This window comes from Spodoptera frugiperda, chromosome 3 (assembly GCF_023101765.2).
Source record: "Spodoptera frugiperda isolate SF20-4 chromosome 3, AGI-APGP_CSIRO_Sfru_2.0, whole genome shotgun sequence".
In the NCBI taxonomy this organism is placed as follows: Eukaryota; Metazoa; Arthropoda; class Insecta; order Lepidoptera; family Noctuidae; genus Spodoptera; species Spodoptera frugiperda.
The window spans coordinates 11,570,806-11,596,289 of record NC_064214.1 but is presented as its reverse complement, the minus strand read 5'-3'; the positions used below and the strand labels follow the sequence as shown (position 1 = coordinate 11,596,289).

General features: G+C 35.6%; 1 protein-coding gene across 1 annotated transcript in view; it reads left to right on the top strand.

Annotated features, from left to right (window-relative positions):
- Window positions 1–3,233: 3,233 nt before the first annotated feature.
- Window positions 3,234–25,484, top strand: part of LOC118273822 (protein unc-13 homolog B) — a 401,044-nt gene continuing 378,793 nt past the window's right edge. The window contains exon 1 of the mRNA XM_050707727.1: window positions 3,234–3,402. Coding sequence (XP_050563684.1) covers window positions 3,381–3,402 — 22 coding nt within the window. The 5' untranslated portion in view covers window positions 3,234–3,380. The remainder of the gene's footprint in view (window positions 3,403–25,484) is intronic.

The following is a 25,484-nucleotide window of genomic DNA, read 5'->3' as shown; positions in this document are numbered from 1 at the left end:
TGATGTAACAAAGAGCAGTTTTTACATTTGTGATGAATTTTGCCGTTCGTCCGATTGATTTATTTATCTGTTGAATGCGTCCCCTGGAGATTTTCATCGAAATTGAATTCAATTCTTCGGTTACTACGGGAATGCGGCTGCATTTTTCAATCGGGATTCTTTCTGCCGCTATAGAATATTTTGTGCTATCGGAGTATTTTATTTATGGATACGTTGCTGTGCAGTTTTTCTAATCAAGTTTTCAGCCGTTCGGTTTACTTTATTTAAAACCTTTCTATTTTTTTTACTAGAATATTGGAAAAGTAAACCAATGACAAGGTTTTGTTATTTTCACATGTATTTCTATACATGTGACAAACTCCATTAGCAAAGCATTGCAAAGCAAATTCATCAAGTTCTATAAAGCAAGGTTAGATAATTTACCTGTGTATGTACAACCTATATATTTTTTTTAAATCTTTATTAAATTAATAAGAGGATTTAATCACACAATGATTATGTCACCCTCATAGGAACATTAACATAAATGAACTTAATATCTATTAACAATTGTATTTTTTGCAAGTAGGTACAACTTTCTTGCTTTGCTCAATAAAGGGAAAGACAAAACACTACTACGTACGTATTTTTACAATATTCTGTTTAAATATTTATTTTTAAGAAGTCTAAAAGCATCGTGACGTATTGATTTTAAAATCCTAATGCATTTGGTCATGATTGTCATACACAAACATGTCACAAATCATAATAACTTTCATACGTACATGGTCTAACCCCTGGCAGAATCTTGTCACCAATAAAAATCAAGAAATCCACAGCAAAAACCTTTTAAAAATTAACTTAAGTACTAATAAAGTTAAACCATCCAGTAAAATTAGTTTAATATAGAAGTAGGTAGGACCTAACAAGCCATGTTGCATAATTAATGCACTACTTTAATCATTCCACGAAAGCCTTCATAAATGTACGTGTATTTTGCCGAGCCAGTTTATATATAAAACTGAAAATTCTAGACTGACTTTGAACGACACGGACTGACTAAATGGAGTGTGGACCAGAATAAATTATTCTGTTAGTCCATATGTAACGGGTTATTTTTAGGATAGTCAATTTTATGCGGAGGTACGAAATGTAATTGGGATCGGGATTGGTGATATTTATAAATGATATATATGAATGATGATGATGATGATGAATGAATGATGATGTTTATTGAGGCTTTAGTATCATATTTGGGAAGTCGAGTAATTTTGAAAATATTGATTTGAAGCGATAATATGTTAAAATGTACAACATATCAACAACAGCACATGATGCTACTAACTATGCTACTTATAAAACTTAAGAGAATTTGCCATAATCTCCACCTACTAAAGGCGGGTAATCATCACAGTTCAATAGTTTATTAGAGAGTTGCAGGATAACTTTTCACTTTAAGTCAAATCGGTAATAAATGTTTTAAAAAAGGTCTATCGTAATATGAATAGAAAAGCATAAAATAAACCAGTACCGCAGTTTTTACTTCAACATTCAGCTCTTGATATATGACATAATTAATAAATGTGTCATAGTTGCAGTGTTATAGTGTAATATACAAAGATAGTGACAGTCAGAAGTGCCGGCTTAGTGCATGCACGCCGGCGGCAACGCGACGTGCAACGAATTTATTATTACACCTAGATACGTTGCACTACGATACGTGATTAAATTTATATTAAGCTGTATTGAGTTATTTTGTGCCTTAAATATATATAGCACTCCGTTAAAATTAAATGGATATTGCCAGAAATGATTTAATAAATTAGTGAGAGATTCCAACTGGAAATTAAATTATGTAAATTCTAGGATAAGAAGCTCTTTGTACGCTTAAAAACAAATTCTTAGAACTGGCTCTATTATCTTCCTTTTGTGCATTTCGCATGCTCAGCTAAAGATAAGACCGTCCGTAATTAATATGAATATTACGTCTGACGTAAAATCCAATCTCAGTTTAATAAAAACACCTCTAGAACAATCCTTTTCTTCGAACAAAATTGATTGGTTACGTAAATGCGAAGTCTACACGAGCTAAGAATAGCTTCGTAGCAACGTACTACGCAACGCGTAGCGCTACGAACTTATAGCAAGCAGCTCGTAGCAGATAAGTTTCAAGGTGTAAATAAAAACGTAGTAAGTTTACCTTGTGGCCATTATTACTATGCTACGACACTGCGAGGTCTTGGCTACAAATAGACCTTGTATGCATTTTCTGAAGGCTTTTATGATTTCTTATCAAGCCTGGTCAAATCTTTGCGCCATAAAATCAAATTGCGGTCCCAAAATGGCCTGCGAAGTGTACTTGATCATGATAATATGTCCCCGAGAGCGTTTCTTCAAACAGTTTATAGGGAGGACGATGTTTTCATAGTAACGGTTTGTGATAATATTTGAGAAGTAGCTTTGCAGCATAACACTGAAACCAACCCACAGCCTCGTAGGCATTTCCCGCCTCTACAAAATCATTTAATTCATTCAACCGTTCGCAGTCGATTAAAATAAATGGTTTGTAGCACTCGACGTGAAACTAGATATTTCATTGTAAAAAATATTTCTATTTTCATTTGCTCTTTGTTTTTGTTGTGATGTGACCGAGTTAGACAAATATCTGAGTACACTGAATCGAGACAGACCACTGCTGTGGAGATAAAACTCATTCCTTTTTCTTAGCAAAGGAAAGATGGTCCGCATGCGGCTCAGCCGAGACTCTACGATGATTTATTTTTACTACATTTGCTAGCAATAGCGCTGCATGCTAAATTTAGATTTGCAGTTTGAAAAATTACATTTCGGAGCAGATGTAAAGGCGACCGGCGTGCGGCGCGATGTTAAAATTGAACTCGGGAATATTCTGAAATCACATCGAGGAAAATAATTAAAGAGTCAAGAAACTTGCTACTAAGTTGTGCAGCTCTCCGAGTTCTCGCATATTGAAAAGGTTGAAGACAGCTCGGCTTGTAATAATGGTCGATGCCGCCCCAGCACCTGCGGCTCAAGGAGGCGAGTTCGTTAGCGGTCATTAAAACTGCATCTGTAAGGACTAGGGCAGTGCAATAATTGCATCAAGTTTAACCGGGCTCGATCGATGTGAGGGTATTTACCTCGCCGGGCGAAAATAATCCGGGTACCGGTGATGTCAGAAGGCACGCGGTGCGCATGCGTGGGGACGCTAGTAGGTACTAGTGGGTACAGTGGGTAGCCGGGCGTCAGTCGGTCGCCGGCCGCGCGTTGAGCCGGGCGCGCGTGTGCTTCTAATGGCGCCCCGTGGCGGCCGGTGAGGCGCCGGCCCCGCCGACCGCCTCGGGTCGACGGGCCAGCCAGGCCAGACGGGCGTTCGACCCATCATGTCCTTGCTCAGCGTCACAGGTATATAGTGCTGTGTGCCGGCTCTGATCGTGCTAACCCGCTTTGTGTTAAGATATACGAGAGTTACGCAGCAATTTGTGGTCGTTATGGACGCGTATTGAATGTGTTCAGGTACTTATGGTGGTCAGGGTAAAGGATTCGACTGTTGCAACGAACTACGATTCAATAACAGCCACGTTACATTGATAAATTTAGAGAAAAACAAGTTTCTTTCATAGAAAACGTGCCTATGCATCCATATCTCTATGCTGGTAGCTATAACCGCAGGCGTAATGATAATAATTTCCTCGAACTTTTTGTTTAACTGATATCAGATAAATAAAGTTTGATTATCATTTCTGATATATTAGTTTGTTTTGCGTGGGTTACGATCGCATATCGGCGCGTATCAACCGTATGCTATTGGTTATAAAGGTCATAGTCTCAACACGCGTGGTATCGAGTTGCACTTCAGCCAATACGGTATACTTTATTTACGTTCGTGACATTTTCTATAACAATACATTGTTGAAAGTACAGCATTATACATAATTCAAGTGGTTTTTTCGCAAGACTCGAATGTTAGGTTTACATTGCGCGCTATTAAAGTGTTTTGTTTATGCTCGGTCTTTTTTACCAGTCGGTGTATGCCGCGGCAATTTCTAGAATCGCAAAGTTGAACGTTTTCAGACGTCTTGGGTATACGTATTGAAGAAAGGCCGCATTATCTGAAGTGAGGTAGTTAATTCAATAGTGCTAGAGCAGGCGCATCGATGAGCCACGCAGGGAGGCTAAGTATAGCTATAGTATACAATGTTCTGCCCCATTTCATGCGGATGTAGGTCGTGACCATAACAAGATGCCTTTCTGTAACTGAAACAATCACTTGCCTACTTATTATAGACAGTTTTTATGAAATTATGTTAATGTCTCATGTAATGTTTTACGTAATAGATTTCTAAGTAAGTATATATATAAGACAAATTGACTTGTGATTTATTAAAATGTTTATATTATGTATTAAACTCTAAATACTTACTTCGATTCTCTGTCTACTTGATGGATTTTCTTCTGGTACATTTAATGCTATCTTTTCTTGTCCTTTTAAGTTCATTTGTAATCACGAATCGCTATAAAGTAGGAGGGATTCCCATTGTAATGAATGCCTTCGAAATAAGCGATACTAAGGCGGTTCAATCCCATTACTTATTCAAGTTGATTATTTATTTTTTGAATTTGTTTACGTTAAAATATGGGCTGCAATTTGTTTATGTAATATCGGGTGCTTAAGGAATAATCGAAGGGAATATTGGGTGAATTGCAATTAATTATGATACAAATAAATAATTATTGAAATTGATTATTATGTTTAGAATGTTCTTATTAAACAGAAATAATAGTCATTGATCAAAGTTTTGAACTAAAATATTATAAATCTACACAGTATATGCAAATACAATATTTTTATTTTACTTTTCCTGCCACAAAAAAATCTAATAGGAATATGGGGTACCTATGTACCTCAATTACATATATGTTGTACTTTATGTAGTATGTATGTACATAAGTAGAAAATCTAATATAATATCAAATTTTCATGTCACAATATTAGTTACCGGACTCCTCCAAAACGGCTTTACCGCTTTTTATCTTTAATTTATAAGGCAAAACAACGTTTGCCGGGTCAGCTAGTAAATAAATAAAAACTAAATTAATTTTCGTGTTGTTTTAAATATACTCAAAAAAGATCTGCATAGAACATTTCTTTACTCATATTTGGACTTTCTTGTCCATTTATTCGTGATCGGTGATAAATCTATTTGTTGTTGTCAAAACATTGATTAATACGATTCATTAAAGCGTGTGTGCCACGGTATTAATACTGAATCCGTCGTTCTCACGCCCACTCGTTTGTTCGTGAAAAATTCCCGCCAATCGCCTCGTGTTAAATAACTTTAGCGCTTTCTACGAAACGAATTAAGTTAGTCAGATCAAAATTAAGAACATTTTGTTAATACTCGCGATAGATATTTTATAAGATATTTTTAGTCACTAAGTATAATACGTCTCCCTCATTTTCCGGAGCCGTTCCATAAAGATTTTCCACGAAGCAATTATCATGTCATGAAAAAATTTTAATAATATTTATATCCAATTAAAATTTCCTATTACATTTTGATTGCTATTAATAGCCTGTTTTCAAATATTCTGTAAGGACTAACGTCTAATCTGAAACGAAATTTTGGATCCTATGTGACTTTTTGACTTCTTTCCACAATTAACTAAAAATCACGGTTTACTCACGTAAATTAATAGAGAATAGCTCTACTTCTACGTTTCACAAGACAGTTGCAAAGAGAATTCACGAATCTACATAGTGCTAAAAGAAAAAGTTATAAAAGGTAGTATGATGTAGGTAATAGTAGTCTTTAGATATTTTTCTTGGTTGCCTCAAAGTTTAACCCAAAACTTGACTTTGAGGTGTCTTTTAAGACACAGAAATCTCTGAGTTCCAACAATTCTTTTCAAGATAAGCATGAGTAATATACTTAAAGTTTGATAAGGATCACACATTCATATTGCCAGCAAATTGCATTGATTTTTTGTACAAGATAGCCGATTAAAGGAACCTTGCTGAAATTACGAGAAGTTTGAGAAACTGATAATACGTAATCTACTTCTTCAACCATATTTTAATCCATTTTCCTACACGTGTATGTCTTCCCATATTTATTGAATGAGTTGAAAAATTTTCTACCTGAGAATTCTAACTAGTGCGGAAACTTGGAGAGTTTAATCAAGTATGTTTGGAGTTGGAAGCTTTTATAATTCTCTAGTTTATTGCATTTAGTTTGAAGTCTTGGTTCCTGCTAGAGAGTAAGGAGGTTTTAGAGGTGTATGAAGAAGATTGTAAGATTTATTTTATGTTTAAATTGATTTTTTAACACGTCGTTAGTCATGTCGGTAAAGGTAACCGACGCTTAGCGGAGGATTTGCCTTCAACAGTTTTCTTTAGGCAGTTTAAACGTTGCCCACGATATGATTTTCTCCTATGTCGTGGGTGCGTTTATAAACATACAAGTTCACATACACATGACACCAAGACAACAATTTGTGGAGCGCATAGAGTTGCTTCGTGCAGAAATTGAACCCGGCAGCTAGTTGCTCAGCAACCGCTTGGGGTCAATTATTTTTCAATTTGTGCTTAGTTTAATCAATATTTATATAGTAGGTGCTTACCTACGCTACCTGCCTACCTTTGTTTAATGCTTATTAATACTATATAATTATGGAAATGATGAGCACCAAATTACCATCTCTTCAAAAAGATTAGAAGTACTACGAGTAGCAAATCCTCTAATGTAAAGAATGCACAAATGCACATAGTCCAGAAGTGGTCCTTTTAAGGACCTTCGATGATGATTTTCGAAAAAAGTATTTAATCTATCGCATCCACCAAAAAGAGGTCGATTAAAATATCAAGCACCGCACGAAATATTGTATTAATCAAGTTTCAATTTGTGCGTTGTGCAGCGTAAACCTCCAATCCAATACGGGTATGTAACCGAAAATTGGTGCTAGTGGTCTTTAAATCGGCTTGTTGGAGAGTGCAACAGGTCTGAATAGCCCTTCTACGAAACAGGATCAATGTCAGAACCAAAGGGAACTATCTGAATATTTTGGAAAACTAATTAATGGTTTCCATGTTGTCGGTTAAAGGCTTAATTTGTTTTATTCGCGTGAATGCTGCGTGCCCGCAACTGAGGATTTATTGAACTAAATAAAACGTGTTTGTGAATGCAGGTTGAACGTAGCTTTTATTCGCGAATTTTCTCGAGTGTTGATTTCTTTTGAAGATATTTTTGGGTTCGTTTTGCTGGTGGAGTGGAATGTGGGTTGTTGGTATCGTCGATTGCGGGCGTGTTTGAATGAAATTGCTTCAGAATTTTATTGTGGTTTAAAGTTGAATAAGCAGGTTTAAGGTTATCGTGCCTGTCCGGATTCGGAAACAGCCAAGTATCAATGTGTCTTTTATCCGATTTATATATAATTTCTAAGATTATTTAGACACCATTGACAAATGGTAAAGGAAAATATTGCGAGAAACTGGGCTTATAATTTCCAACTGTAAGTTTGAAATTGCTAACCTGCAATGAGCAAACGTGACTATTAATGCTCAAACCTGCACGGAGAACGTCAGGACAGAGGTCTTTGGTCAGTTGTGGCCATACATACTTAGACACATGACAAAATCGTGGCGTGGGGCACGTTTCTTTAAAAAAAATAAAGCTTGAAACATGAAAAGATGTTTCCTATTCATCATTTAATTTGGCTAAAAGCATAGCTTTATTAAAACTGAACTATTGTTGACCTTATACGTATACATTCATTGTGTTATTTCGCGTGCCTCACAAACATTTCACATTGGACCATGATTTATAGATACCAGCTATTATGTAATAGTAAATAATATTGCTTATTTTCTTACATATATCACGTATGTAAGGAGATCGGTTTCCGTGATAGTGTCATGTGTCTAAGTTTTCTAAGTCTGTGGTTAGTAATATCTGTTCTGTCTGTTCTTTTGCAGTTTCTATGGTCGATTTCGTTTTGGCAAAGCTAACTTGTAGTGTATAATGTAATTTTGTTGGAAGGGTTCTTTCATTCTTGGGATTTTCAACGATTTCATTCGCAAAGATCATTATATTTGTGCTGGCTTTACTCGTATCATATTAGGGTCACTCCTTATTACATGGAACTAGAAATCAAATTATAGAAATGGCTTATTAGAAGGACCAATAATGTCAGTAGTAAAGGACAGATATTACGTCATAAATAGTTGCTTATAGACACAATTGCGGATGATGAAGAATTTGTATTGTCAGGATATTTGTAGGTGCGTACTGCCTAGCGGGTTACCGGGGCTTCGGCTCGAAATGCAGGAGTACCATCGGGGATGTTCGGAATCTCTGGAACTACTGGTTCAATTTGAAAAAATATATTTTCAATTGAATAGTCTATTTATCGAGGAAGGCTCGTATATAGATTGTAAAAGATCACGCAAGAGTATCTTTTCTAAGAGTATCTTCAACGTAAACTGGCTTTTTTGGTTAGATTAATCGTGTAACTTATGGAGTCAGTTTACATCTGTTGTATTAGTTACAGAATTAGGGTTTGTAACTCCAAATTGAAACATGACTTTCATTTGTTAAAATGTTGTCTAATAATTATAAGGAGTTGATGTTTATCTGGCTTAGAATTGAGTGGATTGGAATACAAATTACATACATTTAGATATCCAAACCTACTTTAATACCGTATTTGTACACGGTTTTAAAGTAGGTTTGGATTGTAATTTTGACCACTACACTGAATTGTTCTGTAGACCAGTCACAATGATTATTTTGTTGCATTTTCATTTGGGTACTTTTCTTTAAATATGATTTTACTAGTTTCTGCCAACGACTTTTCCGCATTCTCATGGAATAAACATTTTGAGGTGACTAAAATTAAGTTGTTTTTGACTGAGAGTATATGATTCTAAATAGAGAAGAGGTAATTTAGATGATATATAGATAATATCTCTTCGCTCTAGTGTTTACAAGTAGGATCGGACAGCCCGCTACTTCCCACGGGTATAGGTCAAAGCTTCTTAGAGATTATTCCTGGGAGAATGGTCTGAGATGCTCGATCATTCACATACAAAGCATAATGTGTTATGTGCGCTTTACAATAAGGTTATAAATCGACTGTGATGCTGTTCGTAATTGAGGTAGATCATGATGACTGCTTTTGATTTATTTTTTATTTTTTAGTCAATGAATAGTAAAAATTGTAACCTACATAAAGTTTTGTAATTGGCCATGAGTTGTTTATTTATAAGAAGTGACGAGTGCCTATGCATCAATATATTTCTTATAAATATCTTCAAAGTATACTTCATAGTATATCCGAAACAATAATATGTGGATCACACAAAGAGTTGCTCTGTGCGGAAATCGAACCCGCTACACGTTGGGCGGCACCCCAGCCATCACCAATCGTACAGTCATTTTAAGTTATTTACTAAGAATCTTTAATCACAATAATGCCAAAAAGATTATTTATTTGCATTGCCTATTTTAATACTATAAGATTTGTACATCGAACAACTACAATGATTAAAACCACTCAAAAGATTTTTAACTCAGATTTTAATCTTCTTCTTGTAAACATACTGCAGCGGTATTTTAAAAGTATCTTCTAGAAGTTTCGAAGCAGCTTTATCAGTGTCGTAATAACTATTTACTGTAAGTGGTCCTCAAAGTTAAAACTTAAGTGGAACTCGAGACGAGTAGTTTGATACTTCGCAAACAAAATATATTGACACAAACCGAGCAAACCGCTCTTATAACTTTACTTTCCTACTTATTTATTAAAAATATTTATTTATTAGAAGGAAATACATTTATTTGTATTGAAGTCTCATGATACTCTTATTTATTTCTATTCCTGTAACTTGACTGTATTAATATTTGATCCATTAATTTACTGAATGCTTTATTAGTTGAATTATTATTTATAATTAATTATAAGTTTAAGATTTATTTATAAGAAGAATTTATTTTTATCAAAGCCTACAATACTCTTATTTATTTCTATACCTCCAAAATATACTGTAGGTATCAATATTTGATCTATTAATTTTCTGAATTCTTTATTGGTTGAATGGTTACAGTAGTCCGCAGATGTATAGGACAATGATTATGTTCACAATCTTATTCCAAAGTCACTTTGAAAATCACACGCAAAGCTTTAATTCGAGTTAAAAATATCTCCCATTATGCTGAACAATGCCGCTGAAGTGTTACCATTTGACATTCCTTTCATGTTCGCAAAAAACATCAAAGGAATAATGCAAGCGATATTTGTCAAAAGGTTTTGAGAATCCATTTATACCATAACTTAACGCTCTTTTAATACCAGTACCCTTAGTATGAGTTTGTACTAGAGCGTGTTTGGCATTCTGATTGGTTGGTTTAATCGAGCCGGCCAATCAGAGCGCCAAACGCACCCTTGTTTCGATCACTTTAAAAGTAAAGGCAAACAGAACCTGTAGCAAAGAGGTATCTTAGGCAATTTGTGAAAATATATTAGACTCAACATGTAGGGTAGAGTGCCGAATCTGGGAATATATTCCCATACCCATTGACTAGCAGTCGCGCCGGCGATCAGTGAAGCAAACAATCCATTTTATCATTATCATCAGTCTATAAGTGGCTACTGCTGGCCAACGGCCTCTTCTCACACGAACAAAGCTTGAACATTAATCACCACTTGTTTAATGCGAGCTGAAGATTTTAAACTTATAATTAGAAATTATAAACCAAGATTTCCTCATTAGGTTTTCCTTCTCCCTTTGTCAGTGCTGTTTAAACAATCTAAGAAAGTACATATAACTCGGAAAACGTCACATTTGTAGCTGCGTTTGTTTTAAACCCGTATTCTCAAGCATGAGAAGCGGGCTACTTAAACATCCAGGCCACAACAACATCATTAAAATATCAACACCACCAAAAATCCTTTGCAGATTACTCTTAATCCGATTTTAAAACTATAAAACTCACCAATAGAATAACAATTCTAAGTTCAAAGTTTACAAAAAAAAAAAATATGGTCCTATTCCTTATTCCCTTGTAATCACATCAGATTGTCAGTTCTCGCATGAATTATATATCGAGGCGATATCGGGAAAAAACGTCGCTCATTTAGATATTCATGAACAACAGATACTGTTGGTAGGTTGTTGTATTTATCAAGTCCTTTGACTTAAGATTCTTTATTTACTGAAAGATTTTTAATGTTCTTGTGATTGGTACAGGATGTTTATACCTAACTAGCGACTCCGGCGCAGGTTCACCCGCTCTGCTCAGCTCGAAATAGGATTAATCATAACTGGAAAATTTTCAAGCCACTTATTAGTTAGTTGATTGTGCGATGCTCAGCGTGTCGGTTTCCTCGACTAAGGCCTCCAGTGTCACTTAAAACTAGTCGAGTAAACTCATCGAACATTTACGTGATTGCATTTATTATCAGCTTTATAAATCGTTGTGTGAGTGAGGTTACCGGAGGCCTAATTACTCCCTTTCCCAATCCCTCTTGGCCAACAGCTCTTAAATTTCTAACCCAAAAGACGAGACGAATTCTAGGTAGAAAAAAAATACGTTATTAAGATAACATCATAGTAGTATGCAGAGATAAATTATTATGGGAATTATGCGAACGACATAATCACATAGCATTCCATGTTATGCTAATCGATAGACTATGAGCATACATATAAAAGTACTCTGCGTCAATGTCACATGTGTTCTGATAAACATATTATCTAATACGTGTATATTTTTCTTATCTAACAACACTCGTAAGTCTAAAAGACCTACCTGTACTAAGTTATAGGAACATGCTATGTTTTTCTTCTTATATTAAAAAAAATATTGAAATACAACACTCAGTTGCCTCGTTCGGGTTTGATTCCCTGGTCGGGCAAAGTATTGCTGGGCTTTTTCCGATTATTCGCAAATTTCTCAGTAGTAGTACGGAGTCTGGAATTGTGCCCAGTATATGGCAATAGGTTCACCCCCTATTATAGCGGTATTATGTGCCGTAATGTGCACCTCTGCCTACCCCTCCAAGGATAAAAGGCGTGAGGTTGCAAATTTGTTTTTCTTATATTTAATAAAGTAAAGTACTTCGTGAGTTATTAGTTACGATAAATAATTCTTATCAACAAAAACTAAACTTATATGTGTATTTTTTGCCATCCACGCTAATTTAGACCCTAAGACCAATAAGAAATAGTAAGATAAGAAAAAAATATCCCAAATACGCCTGCATTTCAAAGCCAAATCCGTTTTTTGTAAAGATTAGAAGAGGCGTTATTACGCCAATTTGCTACTTCTTGCCGTGGAAACTCCCAAGTCGTTGGGAGAACAACTTTAATAATTAAGTTTATTCGCAATGACCTTAAGAAGTCGCATACCTAATCACATTTTCAAATTCAATCTCTTTACAGACGGGAAAATCTGAGTGTTGGGTATTTTTTTTTCCATAATATTTTTGTCTTGAATTTTTGATGTACACATCTTTAAGTTAACCTGTGAATGATTAACGAGATTCCGAATTCAAAGTAAAAAAAAAAACGTACTGAATTAACTACAAATCATGGTTCACTCACGTAAATTAATAAAGCACCTACAGCTCTACTAGTTTCGAGTCACTGATGATGTTAGGGCGTTCGGTAAGTTCACCAGCGGCGTAGATAGTGGGTTCGTTTCCCAGTTCGGCACAAAGTCAGTATTACACGTAACGCTATTAATACTAATAAAATTATTATTTTTATGCCTATTATAGAAAAGATAAAAATGGCCACAAATATTTAGATGTAATAATTTCATTTGTTCGGTAGTCGTTATTTGCCACATGATTACATGGATCACTTATGAATTATATGTAAATACATGGAACAACTTAACACCTGTTTCACTACCTTCATATAAGTCTCCAATAAACTTATGTGACAGATAGTGCATAGAAATTATAAGTACGTTACTTAATTCAAAGTTGTCTGATACATAGCGACTATCCAGACATTGTGAAACGAGTCCTTTAACTATTTTTTCTCTCAGTATGTCACTGACACAACCAAAAGTATGCCAATAATACTACACCAAAAATAATATTAGGACACCCACGTACTCGTTTTCTAGTTACAACATATGACGATGGTGTAAAATTGATTGAATCCTATTTGAATTCTAAGACAGTGATGAGATTTCCCTAGGGCCCAACACATGCGCTTCCAATAACTATGACATGTACGTGACTCCGATGACAAGTACGTAAGAGATGATATCTATATATGCTTCCAAATATTCTAATGTTGTATCTATAGAGATATTGTGAACTATAGAAATTGCCTAAATCCATTCCTGTACTGAGAAATTACGTAAAAGTTGTATGTGTAATTTTCTTTTAAAACGTTGCTCCACACTAGCATTTTTTTGTGTCGCGGGTAAGGTTACAAACATACGATTTCACATACACATGACATCCAGACCTGAAACAATTATTAATAATTTGTGGATCAAACAAAGAGTTGCTCCGCGCCAACCATGTAGTCCTTAATATAATACGTATCATATATTTCATCGTATATTTAAACACGCAGAAGTGGAGGAAGAACGCAATAATAGCTTAGTATAAATTTTGTCATGTCCGAATAAAAAGGCTATAAATAAATAATATTTAAACATATGTATGTGAAACACTTAAGAAGTCCCTTTTATGATACATGTTTAGACCACCATATCTTGATGACCAAAAAGTGCAATTTTATGAACAATATTTTAGCAACTCTCCGTCGCTGCTTCACCTGCATGGAATACGTAATTTTACAGCCATCTGTATAAATTTCATGTTTCTTCGTACTACCTTGTTGGTTAAGAGGTTGGGCGCGACCACAAGCAAAAGAAGTCTCGTGTTTTTTATGGTATAAGCCGGTAAACGTGCAGACGGATCACCTGATGGCAAGCAATCGCCGCCGCCTATGGACACCCGAAACACCAGAGGCTTTACAAGTGCGTTGCCGGCCTTTTGGTGGTTAGGAATTTAAGGGTTGTTGGGGAATCGAGGATTGCGAAGATTAGAAAGGGGGTTAATTGGGCCTTCGGTAACCTCACTCACACAACGCAAGCTTTGTTTCACGTCGGTTTTCTGTGAGGCCGTGGTATTACTCCGGTCAAGCCAGCCCATTCATGCCGAAGCATGGCTCTCCCACACTTATTCGTATAGGTCCAAGTAAACGAACTATTCCAAACACTTCTTTCTATATAACTGGGGTCATTAACACCAAGAAGGATCGCCTGTAGACCGTAGATTATAAGGCAATTATAAGTCGATTTCTATCAACTTATATACTGGCCACTGAACTAGGAACTGCCTTCGATTTTCCCTATTTAATATGTAAAATGTAATTCAATATCCGTCAAACGGTCATTGACCCCTGACCCAAGATTTTTAGCAGCAGAACTGCTCAAGTATATAAAAGAACGGAGTCATGTTTTTCAGTTACCGTAACTTGAATATTCAGCCTGAAATTTATTCATTAATCAGTTCAGTAATTTTTCTTTTACTTGACAGCGATTTTTTGGACAGGTTCGTTTTTCAGTGCGGGTTTGGTTTTTTTCAAGTAGTCGTTGGACTTTTCCTCTGAAATCCGAACAACTGTTCCGTCTTTCCATTTTACGATGATGTATGATAAATGTTGGAATTGTTTGTGATCGGTGTTCAAATTTAAGGTAGCAGATTTAAAAGGTGACAAGATTATTTTGTCATTGATATCTTCAGCGTTGATTACGATTGATTCAAAACTTATGTTGGTTGAAGGTACATTAAATGATTCACAAGTAGAAAAACGCCTTAGAAAAATAACAATAATAACTAAAAAAATAGGTGTGTTTACAAACATATTACTTCACATACACATGACGCCCAGACCCGGATCAGACACAGAGTTGTTCCGTGTGGAAATCGAACCCGCGACCGTTGCACGGCAACCAGTTGCCTAGCCACCACACCAAGCGTGCAGTCATTACATACTTATATTATTTTACTGTATAATTTAACCCAAATATATACTACTTCTTAGTAAAAGCTCGCTTGTTTTTCATATATTAAACCAAGCCCAAAGGCAGGTGTACCTCGGAAACTATGTCAAGATGGACCATTTTTTAACCGTGTCGACACAAGTGTGAAGCGTGGCACTTGCTTGGTTTCGCCTGCCTAAATACAAAAATTAAGATCCGATGTCGGTTAAGACGTTAATTGAACGCTTGGTGACATGTTGTTTGATGTGTTTCGAATATCAATGATATGCAAATTGATTATAAATGTTTTATTTGCTTTTTTTTTTTGTTAGAGAAACTGCTGTACTTATAGCGATGCACTCGTATATAGGTATAGTTATACTATCGATGTTTTACCCTATATAATATACATTTCTACGAATTATAAATTCCTGTATATGTATATAGAAATGTGTATTACAAAGGAGACAATTCTGGCCTCTTTAGTTCTAATAGTGACAATTTTTATGCTACAAAGTTCAATATTTTATCATAATATGATTCGGAGATTTAAGCATTTTACCTCGTGGTTGTCAAAATAGTAGGTTATAATGCTTTGTTTGTTGTCATAACACTAGACAACCTTCAAATCAAATGTAACAATTGGGTAAATAATCGCGAAGACATATTTATTCTTATTTTCTCTCATAATAAATAAATGTTCCAAATAATTTATGTCACAAATTGTCATATTTGGAAAGTAAATATGGCGGCCTGTCAAGCGAATATCTATGGTATCAGTAACGTGCTGTCAGATTCTCGTCATAGACAATATTATTTGTTTTACGTCACTTTAGTGGCACTATAAGGGAATTGAATTTATTGAGCGTATGATAGTTGATGTGAGTTAATTTTATTTGTCTCACTCGGGGCTTGTTTTTTATGAGTTCATATTGTTATTATTGGCTTTAAAATTATGATCAATTTTAATATCTTTATCATTGTAAGGATTTAGAAATGAAAAGATAGGAATGTAATACGGAGCAATACCACGGCCTCACAGACAACAAACGTGCAACAACGCTTGCGTTGGGTTTTGTTGTGTGAGTGAGGTAACCAAAGGCCCAATTACCTCCTTCCCAATCTTCCTAATCCCCAAACCCTTAAAAAGTTCGGCAACGCACTAGAAACACCTCTGGTGTTTCGTGTGTCCACGGGCGGCAGCGATTGCTTACCATCAGGTGATCCGTCTGATCATTTACCGGCTTATATCATAAAACAAAATATTAAGCGTGTTGTTTTCATATCAGCTTTTTAACAATACAGTCCTGAAATTGCCGTTAACCACTGATAATAACGCCGCTTAATTAGCTTCTTACACACGAACACACAACAGTCAATTTATAATAAAGCAAACTGCTGGCAATTAATTTATATGGGCATTAATACCTGATTGCTTAAGTGCCTACTATTGTTGAGCTTGATGAGAATCTTGAGTTAGGCAAAGTACTAAAAGCGTTTTGCTTTTCCATATTTTCAATGATGTTGCGCGCAGTGTAGGTTGGATGGAGCAGGTTTTTGTATATTCATTTGTTTATTTATTTATTACTAGATTCTGCCAATGGCTTCGTCCTTGATCTTGTGGGATAAAAAGTATCCTATCACCCAAGTCAGCTCATACCCTGTCTGTATACCAAATTTTATCAAAATCCGTTCAGTAGTTTCAGCGTGATTGACGGATAAACATCCAAACAAACTTTCATGTTTGTAATATTGGTGTGATAGTGTAATTTGGACAACCAGTACCTAGTTGATATAATATTCAGTCTTACATCCAAACACTTATACATTTGCCCAGTAGGGCTGATGCCTGATCCGGAGCTGCGGACTATCTAGCGGGTTTACCGGGGCTCCGGCTCGAAAAGCAGAAGTAGGGACGGGGTGGATTTTAGTCAGTAAGAGTCTGACACTCCCTCTCGCATCGTCCAAGGCGGGAGAAGATATTGGATGAATTTCCCCCCTTTAAAAAACACTAATTTGAGATAATGAAAAGGTAACGAAAAGTGGGTGTTACCTTTATATACTTACTGCTTCTGCCTACCCCTTCGGGGTTTTATGTTATTTATATAAACTTCGACCTTTTAGTATATATACCTTGTGTTTAATGTCAGAATTACTGCCTACGCTCCAGATTGTTCTTTAGATGTCACAGAGTAGGCACATTAGAGGGGCGTAAATACAAACAAACAGTCTGTAAATCTTATATCATTATAATCATTTTTTCACGCCCACGCTAGTTTTTAGACTGTGGACCCGAAGTTTGAAAATTGTTCTTTTATGTTTGTCCTTGTATATTTTTTTTTTGGTTTTAATTTTGACAATTTTTAACGCAGGTGGCTGATTTTTTCTGTCGTTTTTAAATATTATTTGTATATCCTTGACATTAGATTAAGTTAATAGTTTCATCAATTTTAACTCAGTGTCAAAAAAACAGTGCTTAGAGGCTAAAATAAATATATTTTTAAAGTTACCTAAAATTCTATGCACTCTGGATCTCAGCAAAACCAATCGAATCGATGTGTTTTTTTTAGGAAATAATTAAAAATAGCTATACGAAATCACGGTGGAATCAGCGTCAATGCTAATGTTGGCAGATAGAAACCTTGGTATATAATAATAACAGTAATACGGGGTTAATCAAATTGAGGGGTAAATATATGTTGGGAAAATCTTCTAGTCACTTCATTCGCGTATCTATTCACCCCTTGAATTCTATTCACCCGTCTTACGGTAATCGACAAATTAAGTCTCACATCACTTTATGGTACGATGACAAGAAAAAAAACTAACAACAAGCCAAATCTATACACATAAACCTCCAATATTAGTCAAATATCAGACACATTTTCTCCCTAAAATGGGTATCAGGCATTGGTTTTATGTTCGCGTGAAATTGAGAGACATTTGTACCGAATCGAAAGTCGGACTTGTGAAAATAGACCCAATAATTTACATACTAAGCTTCAATATCGACAAATGGAATGTCTCGATTGAAATACTAGAATAACTATGGGCAGTTGTTCGTATCTAATGGTGGGATTTAGATGAGATGCTGAGCTGAAAGTGGGTGTGATTGCTGAGTGTTTTTCCAAAGTTTCTTTACAATTATTATTAGAATTCAGAAGAGCCTCCTAGACAAATGACATTTAAGCGCTAACTAAACGTATGAAAAGACACGCATACATGCTTTATTTTAATCATCCTATGACTTCTCCCGCCTTGAGTGAGGTGAAAGGGAGTGTGAGACTCTTACTGACTAAAAACCACCCCGTTCCTACTTCTGCTTTTCGAGCCAGAGCCCCGGTAAACCCGCTAGGTAGTCCGCATCTCCGGATCAGGCATCAGCCCTACTGGGCCCCATTTATAGTGGTCTGATGGACACATATAGGCTACACATATATTTGTCGAATTCACACGTTTGAGTAGACTTTTTTCCATTTGATTAAGGATTAATGGAATATCCTTACTCACTTTTACTCTGTCCATTACAGTATGGCTGCCATTTTCTGGAAATATGATTGATATGATAAGAGGTTAGGTCACTGACCTATCTGAGGTTAAGGTGTATTATACCCACGCCCTCACACACACTCACAAAGGACGATAGCCACTCTGTATAGAAAGTACTCAGAACCTAGTCTATTTGAGAAAGGATTGGAGAAGCGAAATCTAGATTTATACGTACAGAATGTTCACAATAATATTCTTTAACGACGTCTTTTAGACAGATATTACGGTGATCACCAATCTTCTTAGCACGCACAAGATTTGTAAAGTAAATGACGTCGGGAAGGCATTCTTCAGAGCTATTTATCTTACGGCATATTATTTCCGTAGAAAGGAGAAGACGGGAGACTGGCATTTGCTCTAATATTACTGTTGAGATAGTAGATATTTTAGTTTTAAATAACTTTCTTTAATAATAATAAGGGAAGGCCTTTATTCAACAGTGAACGTCTACCAGCTGATGATGATGATGATGAAGTTTCTTAACTTATTTAGTTGATTTAGTTAGTGAACTGTTTTGAGTTTTTTGGATCAAAGGGATCATCATCATCAGCTAAAATATGCCCACTGCTATCAATCCTTTATCAATAGGCTCTCCTCTTTAGAAAGCTTTTGATATAGTCTCCACGCTTGGCTAGCGACTTGGGAATGGCGAATCAGAGGATGTTGTTGGGTACTGTTGCACAGTTTGCCATGACTGGTTATTTGTGCATACTCAGGTATTATAGTAATTTATATAAAACTGTATGTGTATGAACTTTAGGTTTTTATAATAAGCAAATATGTACAAATAGCCACACCCCCGACTTATAACAGAACTGATGAAAAGTGGGTGTACTTCTAGAAAAAGTAAACATGATAATATGTCTTAGTCCTACGCGCAGTACTGGAAAAATACAGCGTACCTATATGATGTGAGTCCTACGTGAAATGTGGGCGAAATACATTTACTGAGTACCTGTTTAGTGTCACAAGCTACTACTAAGAGTTTTACACCCACTAGCAGTGATATCACATTTTTGGCTAGATCTGTAAAAGAGCACTTAACTCCATTTTCATCCATACAAGTACCTTTCTTTGTGTACTTTGTAAATAAGAATAATATTCTAGAGATATATTTTTCTAATATTTACTTTGTTGATCATGTTTACTGCGAAGTAAAAACTCTTGCGTTCAGTTCCATATTCTGATAAAATTTTAGGTACCTACTACCTATTATGTTGTTCAATCATATAACTAGTTTTATATGACCAGTCTGTTATAGGACTCCTAATATAAAGGGAGCAAAATCGTTATCACAATTTAAGTGTCTACATTGTTTAACCTTTTAGAGAAGAAAAAATCAGTTCTATTAACTACTCTACGAGTATATATTACGCTTAACAACAAAGTTCGACCTTTTTTTTGAGGGAGATCGTCCAATGACTTCTCTCGATTTGGTTGAGGCGAGAGAGTGTGATAAACTCGTACAGACTAAACCAAGACGTAGACTCCTGCTTTGGTAGTACGTAGCTTCGACACAAAGTTTGACCTGAAGTACATTTTTAATCAATAAAGCCAAACTACTATGTATTTTACAGTACATCAAAGCCCGCTTTAGGTACCATAACATAACATAAATACCTTCTTCCAAGAACACTATGACAGCAAATAATAATAGAACCCATTTCTATCATTGCTAAGAGCAAATATGAAATGTACAGCAGATACTTTGAGTAAAGTAAGAGCCGTTGACTCGAAGCTACGCTTTCAAAGCTTTCTTTGTGTACTCCCGTTTCATTGCAAAGCTAAGTAGGTCGACATGTATTATCAACGGTGAAACAAATTGTTGATAAATAGGTTATGTGGTTATGTAGTAGTTTTTAGGCTAAAATTGTGTTCTGGTAATGTGTCTTTGGACTAAAGAGAATGTAAAAATCTCTTTCTTCTTTTGTGTATAAAAACGTGTGGTGACTTTTTTTTTTCAATATTAATTTATATACATATTCGGAATCACCGAATTTTTCTCCATCGGATGATGTGTGATATTGAGTTATATACTCGCAAAAATGTCTCTTAGATCAATTAGCCTATCAACCGTCGCATGGTCTACAAAGAGTTTCTGCTTTATGTCTGTAGTATATTGATGATGCGTAAATAAACGGTTTATATTATATATGCGAACTCAGAACAGATCCGAATAGAGATTTTGTCGATCACTGTGCCATGAAAAATAAAAATGAAATAAATTGCTATGCAAACCGCATAATTACGTTACCATACATTTTGAATAAAAAACCAAACGACAATATAAAAAAAAAAACTCAACAAATCAACAACTAAGTACATTCTAACTACTAACAATACCTAATTACTTTCAACTTTATTACCACGATCATTAGGCTCATATTCTACTACCATCGAAACTATGAACATAATATAGTATCTAACTATGCTCATATGATATAAGCGCGAAGCTTTTCGTTAAGTATTAGTTCCGCGCGAGCTCACACAGGGAAAGTTGGTAATGTAACTGAGATTTTGAGGCTGTTACACACAGCAACAACACAGCCAGCCTCTGGGGCACACTTGCTGAACTAAACTACTGTGAACTGTTAAATTTACAGTTACTTTTCATGGGGAATTTATATAACTTAATGCTCTGAATCTTTCGACTCGTTTATGTTATTTTTATTCGACTGCATGGTTGGCGCGGTAGCTGGGCAACTGGCTGCCGTGTGACGTGTAGCGAGTTCAAACCCGCTTCCCTTCCTTTTCCGCACGGAGCAACTGTTTGTGTGATCCACAAATTGTTGTTTTGGGTTCTGGGTGTCATATGTGTATGGGAAATTGTATGTTTGCACCCACGATACAGGAGAAAATCTTAATGAGGCAAAGTAAAAAAATAGTGATGCTGAAAGCCTCGTCTCTACTGGGAACATTTGTCGAGCGACATGTGTTCCCGGAGACATCAGGCGATGTCGGGCGATGTCGGACGATGTCGGGCAACGTCGGACGACATCGCCGCGTCATTGTCCACTGTGCGACAAGGAACAGTTTCAACTATTCAATTGGAATAAATGATTTGACTTTAACTTTGAAAAATGCCAACTTCTCTTTGTACTTACTTCATGGTTTAGATTTATGGACGTTAAAACCACAAAAATATACGAACTTGAAAAACATGTAACAGCAAAATTGTTTGAACGTTTAAGTAACCACTCTCATTACTAGATCATTACATTAAAATACACTCTTGACACACCAGGAAACGAATTGAATAGTTACTCCATTTTGGAGGAAACTCGGTCCGTATTTCAAACACGCAATCTTATTTATTATCCTAAGGGCTTATCTAGGGGAGGGAGATCTCGCGGCAAACGTGCTGACGTCCCGGCTTAGTTGCCAACCTTAAGGATTACTCGCACATTAATATAAGATTTAAATTATTTAGTATCTATTGGTATAAAGGTAAAATTACCTATAGGCTTAATTTTTTCGGACATATCTTCATTAGTGTTTGACGTTTCAAAAGTGCCTCTAGATTTTATTATAACTTTCATGAGACATTTCTATCTAAATTAATTATTATGTTATCGGCTTACTCACGTAACTGTCTGACGAGGAAGTCGACTAGTTTCGCGCACTCACGCTGCTACTGTAGTTCAGTCGCCGTGTGGTCGCGGAATGCTGCTCATGAATATGAGCCTCTAGTATGGCTTGAAACTAGTGGAGTTGGTCGTCAAAAAGTTACGTGACTACGATAACATAACAAAGCGTCTAGATTAATGGAAATAAGGTAGTAAAATCACCTGCTATTATTATACGTAATTTTTATAAAATAACTAGAGAAAATTAAGTATTGCATTGTATGTTTCGTATAGTTTAAAAACCCTTACCAATACCAATTTATTAACCTCTGAATCTTATCACGTGTCATTAAAATCAATATTTTTATGGGAAACACGATACTAAAATCCTTATCATCCACAAGAAATTAACTCCAAATGATCTCGAGAAAGTCCTAAGATTTTTTGCGAAACCGGCATAACCTTTAAACTTAATCCCCACACATTTCTCGCCTTCATTTATTATTCAGTGGAGGTACGAAACTTTCAGGCAGGTACATAGCATTTTTGCGTTAACGCCAAAGTGGATTTGCCTGGTATTACAGCTAAAAAACACTGATTAAACAGCTTGTGGAATTAAGCACGAATTTACCTTGAACCTCCAAGCAATTATCATGCTTATTGTTTTAAGAATACAGATGCTTTTACTTGATTTTGTTTGGTATTTTGTTCCTTTTGGCCTTATGGTGTGTTCATACGAATATTTTATAGAGTACTGTTTGTTAGTTTTGGCTTTTAATAACTCATAAAGTTCATATATAGAGTCGTGTATGTTTTATAAGGTTTATGATGCATTGTACTATATTATTTCGCAATTTTACTACAAGCAAACTAAGAAGACTACGCTTTTGTAGCCTTTTTCCTTATTCCTTTGATATTGGCACTTAAATCTTGAATATACTGGACGCATATGTATATCAAAAACGCGTGTTTAAATAAGACAAACTTACAGTACTCGTGGAACTATACCTATATAGTTGGACCACCCCTTGAGATAGACTCATATATTTTCTTCAAAATATAGGTAGAATTTTTACGTACTGTAACGTAAAGATTCAACTATCTTCTTAAGAAAACAACAAGTATTCTAACATCAACCTTAGCTTTTGGCTAACTTAAAACCAAAATCTAATCACAAACAACAAACCAAATTGTCTGGCCAAACGACGCAATGCAATTGTACGTATGAAGTGCTCTTTACTATTAACAGGTACATCCACCTGTCGCATTGAGCCAGCAATGAATAGCGTTGACGGAGAACATCGCTAGATTCTCACATGAGTGGCACTCGATTTAACGGAACCTCTATCGTTAGACTGCCTGAGAATAGCTGAGTGGTCAGAATGCAGAAGCATAGCCTACTCGTTATGCATGAGAATAGAATGCATGCTCTTTGTGTAACAATAGAGTGCTACGACAATTGTTATAGGATTATGTTTTGTTTTTGAAGAGTTATTTGGATTTTGCTTTCAGGTTTCGGTTTTAGGGAAGTTGTGTTGTTGTGACGTCATGATTTCTTATTTTATAGCGGGTGGTTATAAATTGAAAAATCATGACATCATATTTGTATTTAAAAACTTGCAATCCCCAAACTCTTTTTCAAACATTAAATTTCTCGCCCGGAATTATACGAGTAACTCCGTGAAACAACGCTTGCGTTGTGTTTCGTTGCGTGAATGAGGTTACTGGAGGCCCAATTTTTTTTTTTTTTTATTAAAGTCCCGTCCCAATTCCTGATTCTCCAACAATCCTTAAATTCCTAACCCCCAAAAGGCCAGCAACGCACTTATAACGCCTGTGGTGTTTCAAGTGTCCATGGCCGGCGGCGATTGCTTACCATCAGGTGATCCGTGTGCTCGTTTACCGGCTTATACCATAAAAAAGAGACGTATAATTTCCAAAATTGATTTCGATTTAAATGTAAAACTGTTAGTGAATAAATAATTAAAAGATTAAATTTGTTTACACCTACGCTTAAAGTGTGGGTGTCATGTTATTTCGAGATAAAACGTTAATCTATAGACTTCATTTAAATTTAAATGTTTCGTTCAATGTGCTACGAAATATCAACCGTGGGAGTTGCAATTTGATATTTTGAGGCAGATTTTCTTTACTTAATTAGATATTTCAGGTTTTCTTGACTTGTATTTGTTTTTGTTTGACAAAAGGCTATAATATGATGAGTAGGAATTAATTAGTAGGTTGTTTGATTACGTATATTTGCGAATTGATTTTTTTAAGTTAGTAAATTATTTTAACTGCTTTATTTGCCAAGTGGTTGCTAGTACGACTATTGGTCAAGGGTCTCGGTTTCGATTCCCGGGTTGGACATAGTACTGCTGGGCTTTTTCGTAAAATTTCTCAGTAGTAGCACGGAGTTTGGAAATATGCCCGGTATACGGCAATTATTTGCATGGCTATTGTAGTATTGAGTTATTATAAATAGAAAAAAGTTTTCTAAACAATATTTTTTACAGAAAAACCTTTTCAAAATCGAGTACCTATAATCAGTATGTAAATACCTTTTCCATTAGTTTTTATAAGCAAGAACCAATACAAAAACCTCACAACCCTTTGAAAAACTCACTAAAAGGACCTCAACCGATATTTCTATATTTAGTTCTCCGAAACGACCTTAGAAATATAGATTCTAAGCAAAATTTTACGAAAGAGGAGAATAAAAACGTCTTGAGACGTGTCTAATGTGTAGTACACAATATACATGTCATTATAAGGGCTGTTGTACATGATACTTTTTGGTGAACACGTCCACTAATCGTCTTATGTAAATATTGCTCCACACTGTGAATATCTTCTATGTTGATTATGTTTAAAAATAAGATGTTTTACATTAACATAATATTGATTCTGAGAAGCAACTTGTGGATATATGATATATAAGCTATAACAGAGGCAACTTGCGGAGCAGCTGATCTCTCAATTATCTCTGCTTATTGCAAATTTATAATCACTATTAGTCATTTAATCAGTTAATATTATCTGCGTCTTTCCTGTAATACGTAGCAAGTGTGAATGCCTACGTCAAACTCACCATCAACGTGCATTGAAATCCTCGTATGTAAAAAACCTTTTATGCCTGTTAGAGCGGAGCGAGGTAGCTGACCAATAGGATTGCACAAAATCTGTCCACTGAAGAAGAGCGGGGATTTTATGCAATCGTATTGGTTAATATTTCTCCATTTCTTCGCTCCGGTAGACAGGCAGCCTAACAGTGTGACTTGAGAAAAACATTAAGTTCCCTTTTAACGTGGCTTCTTTAGGTCACGTCTCCACTATTACGTGAGCCAAGCGTTGATATGAA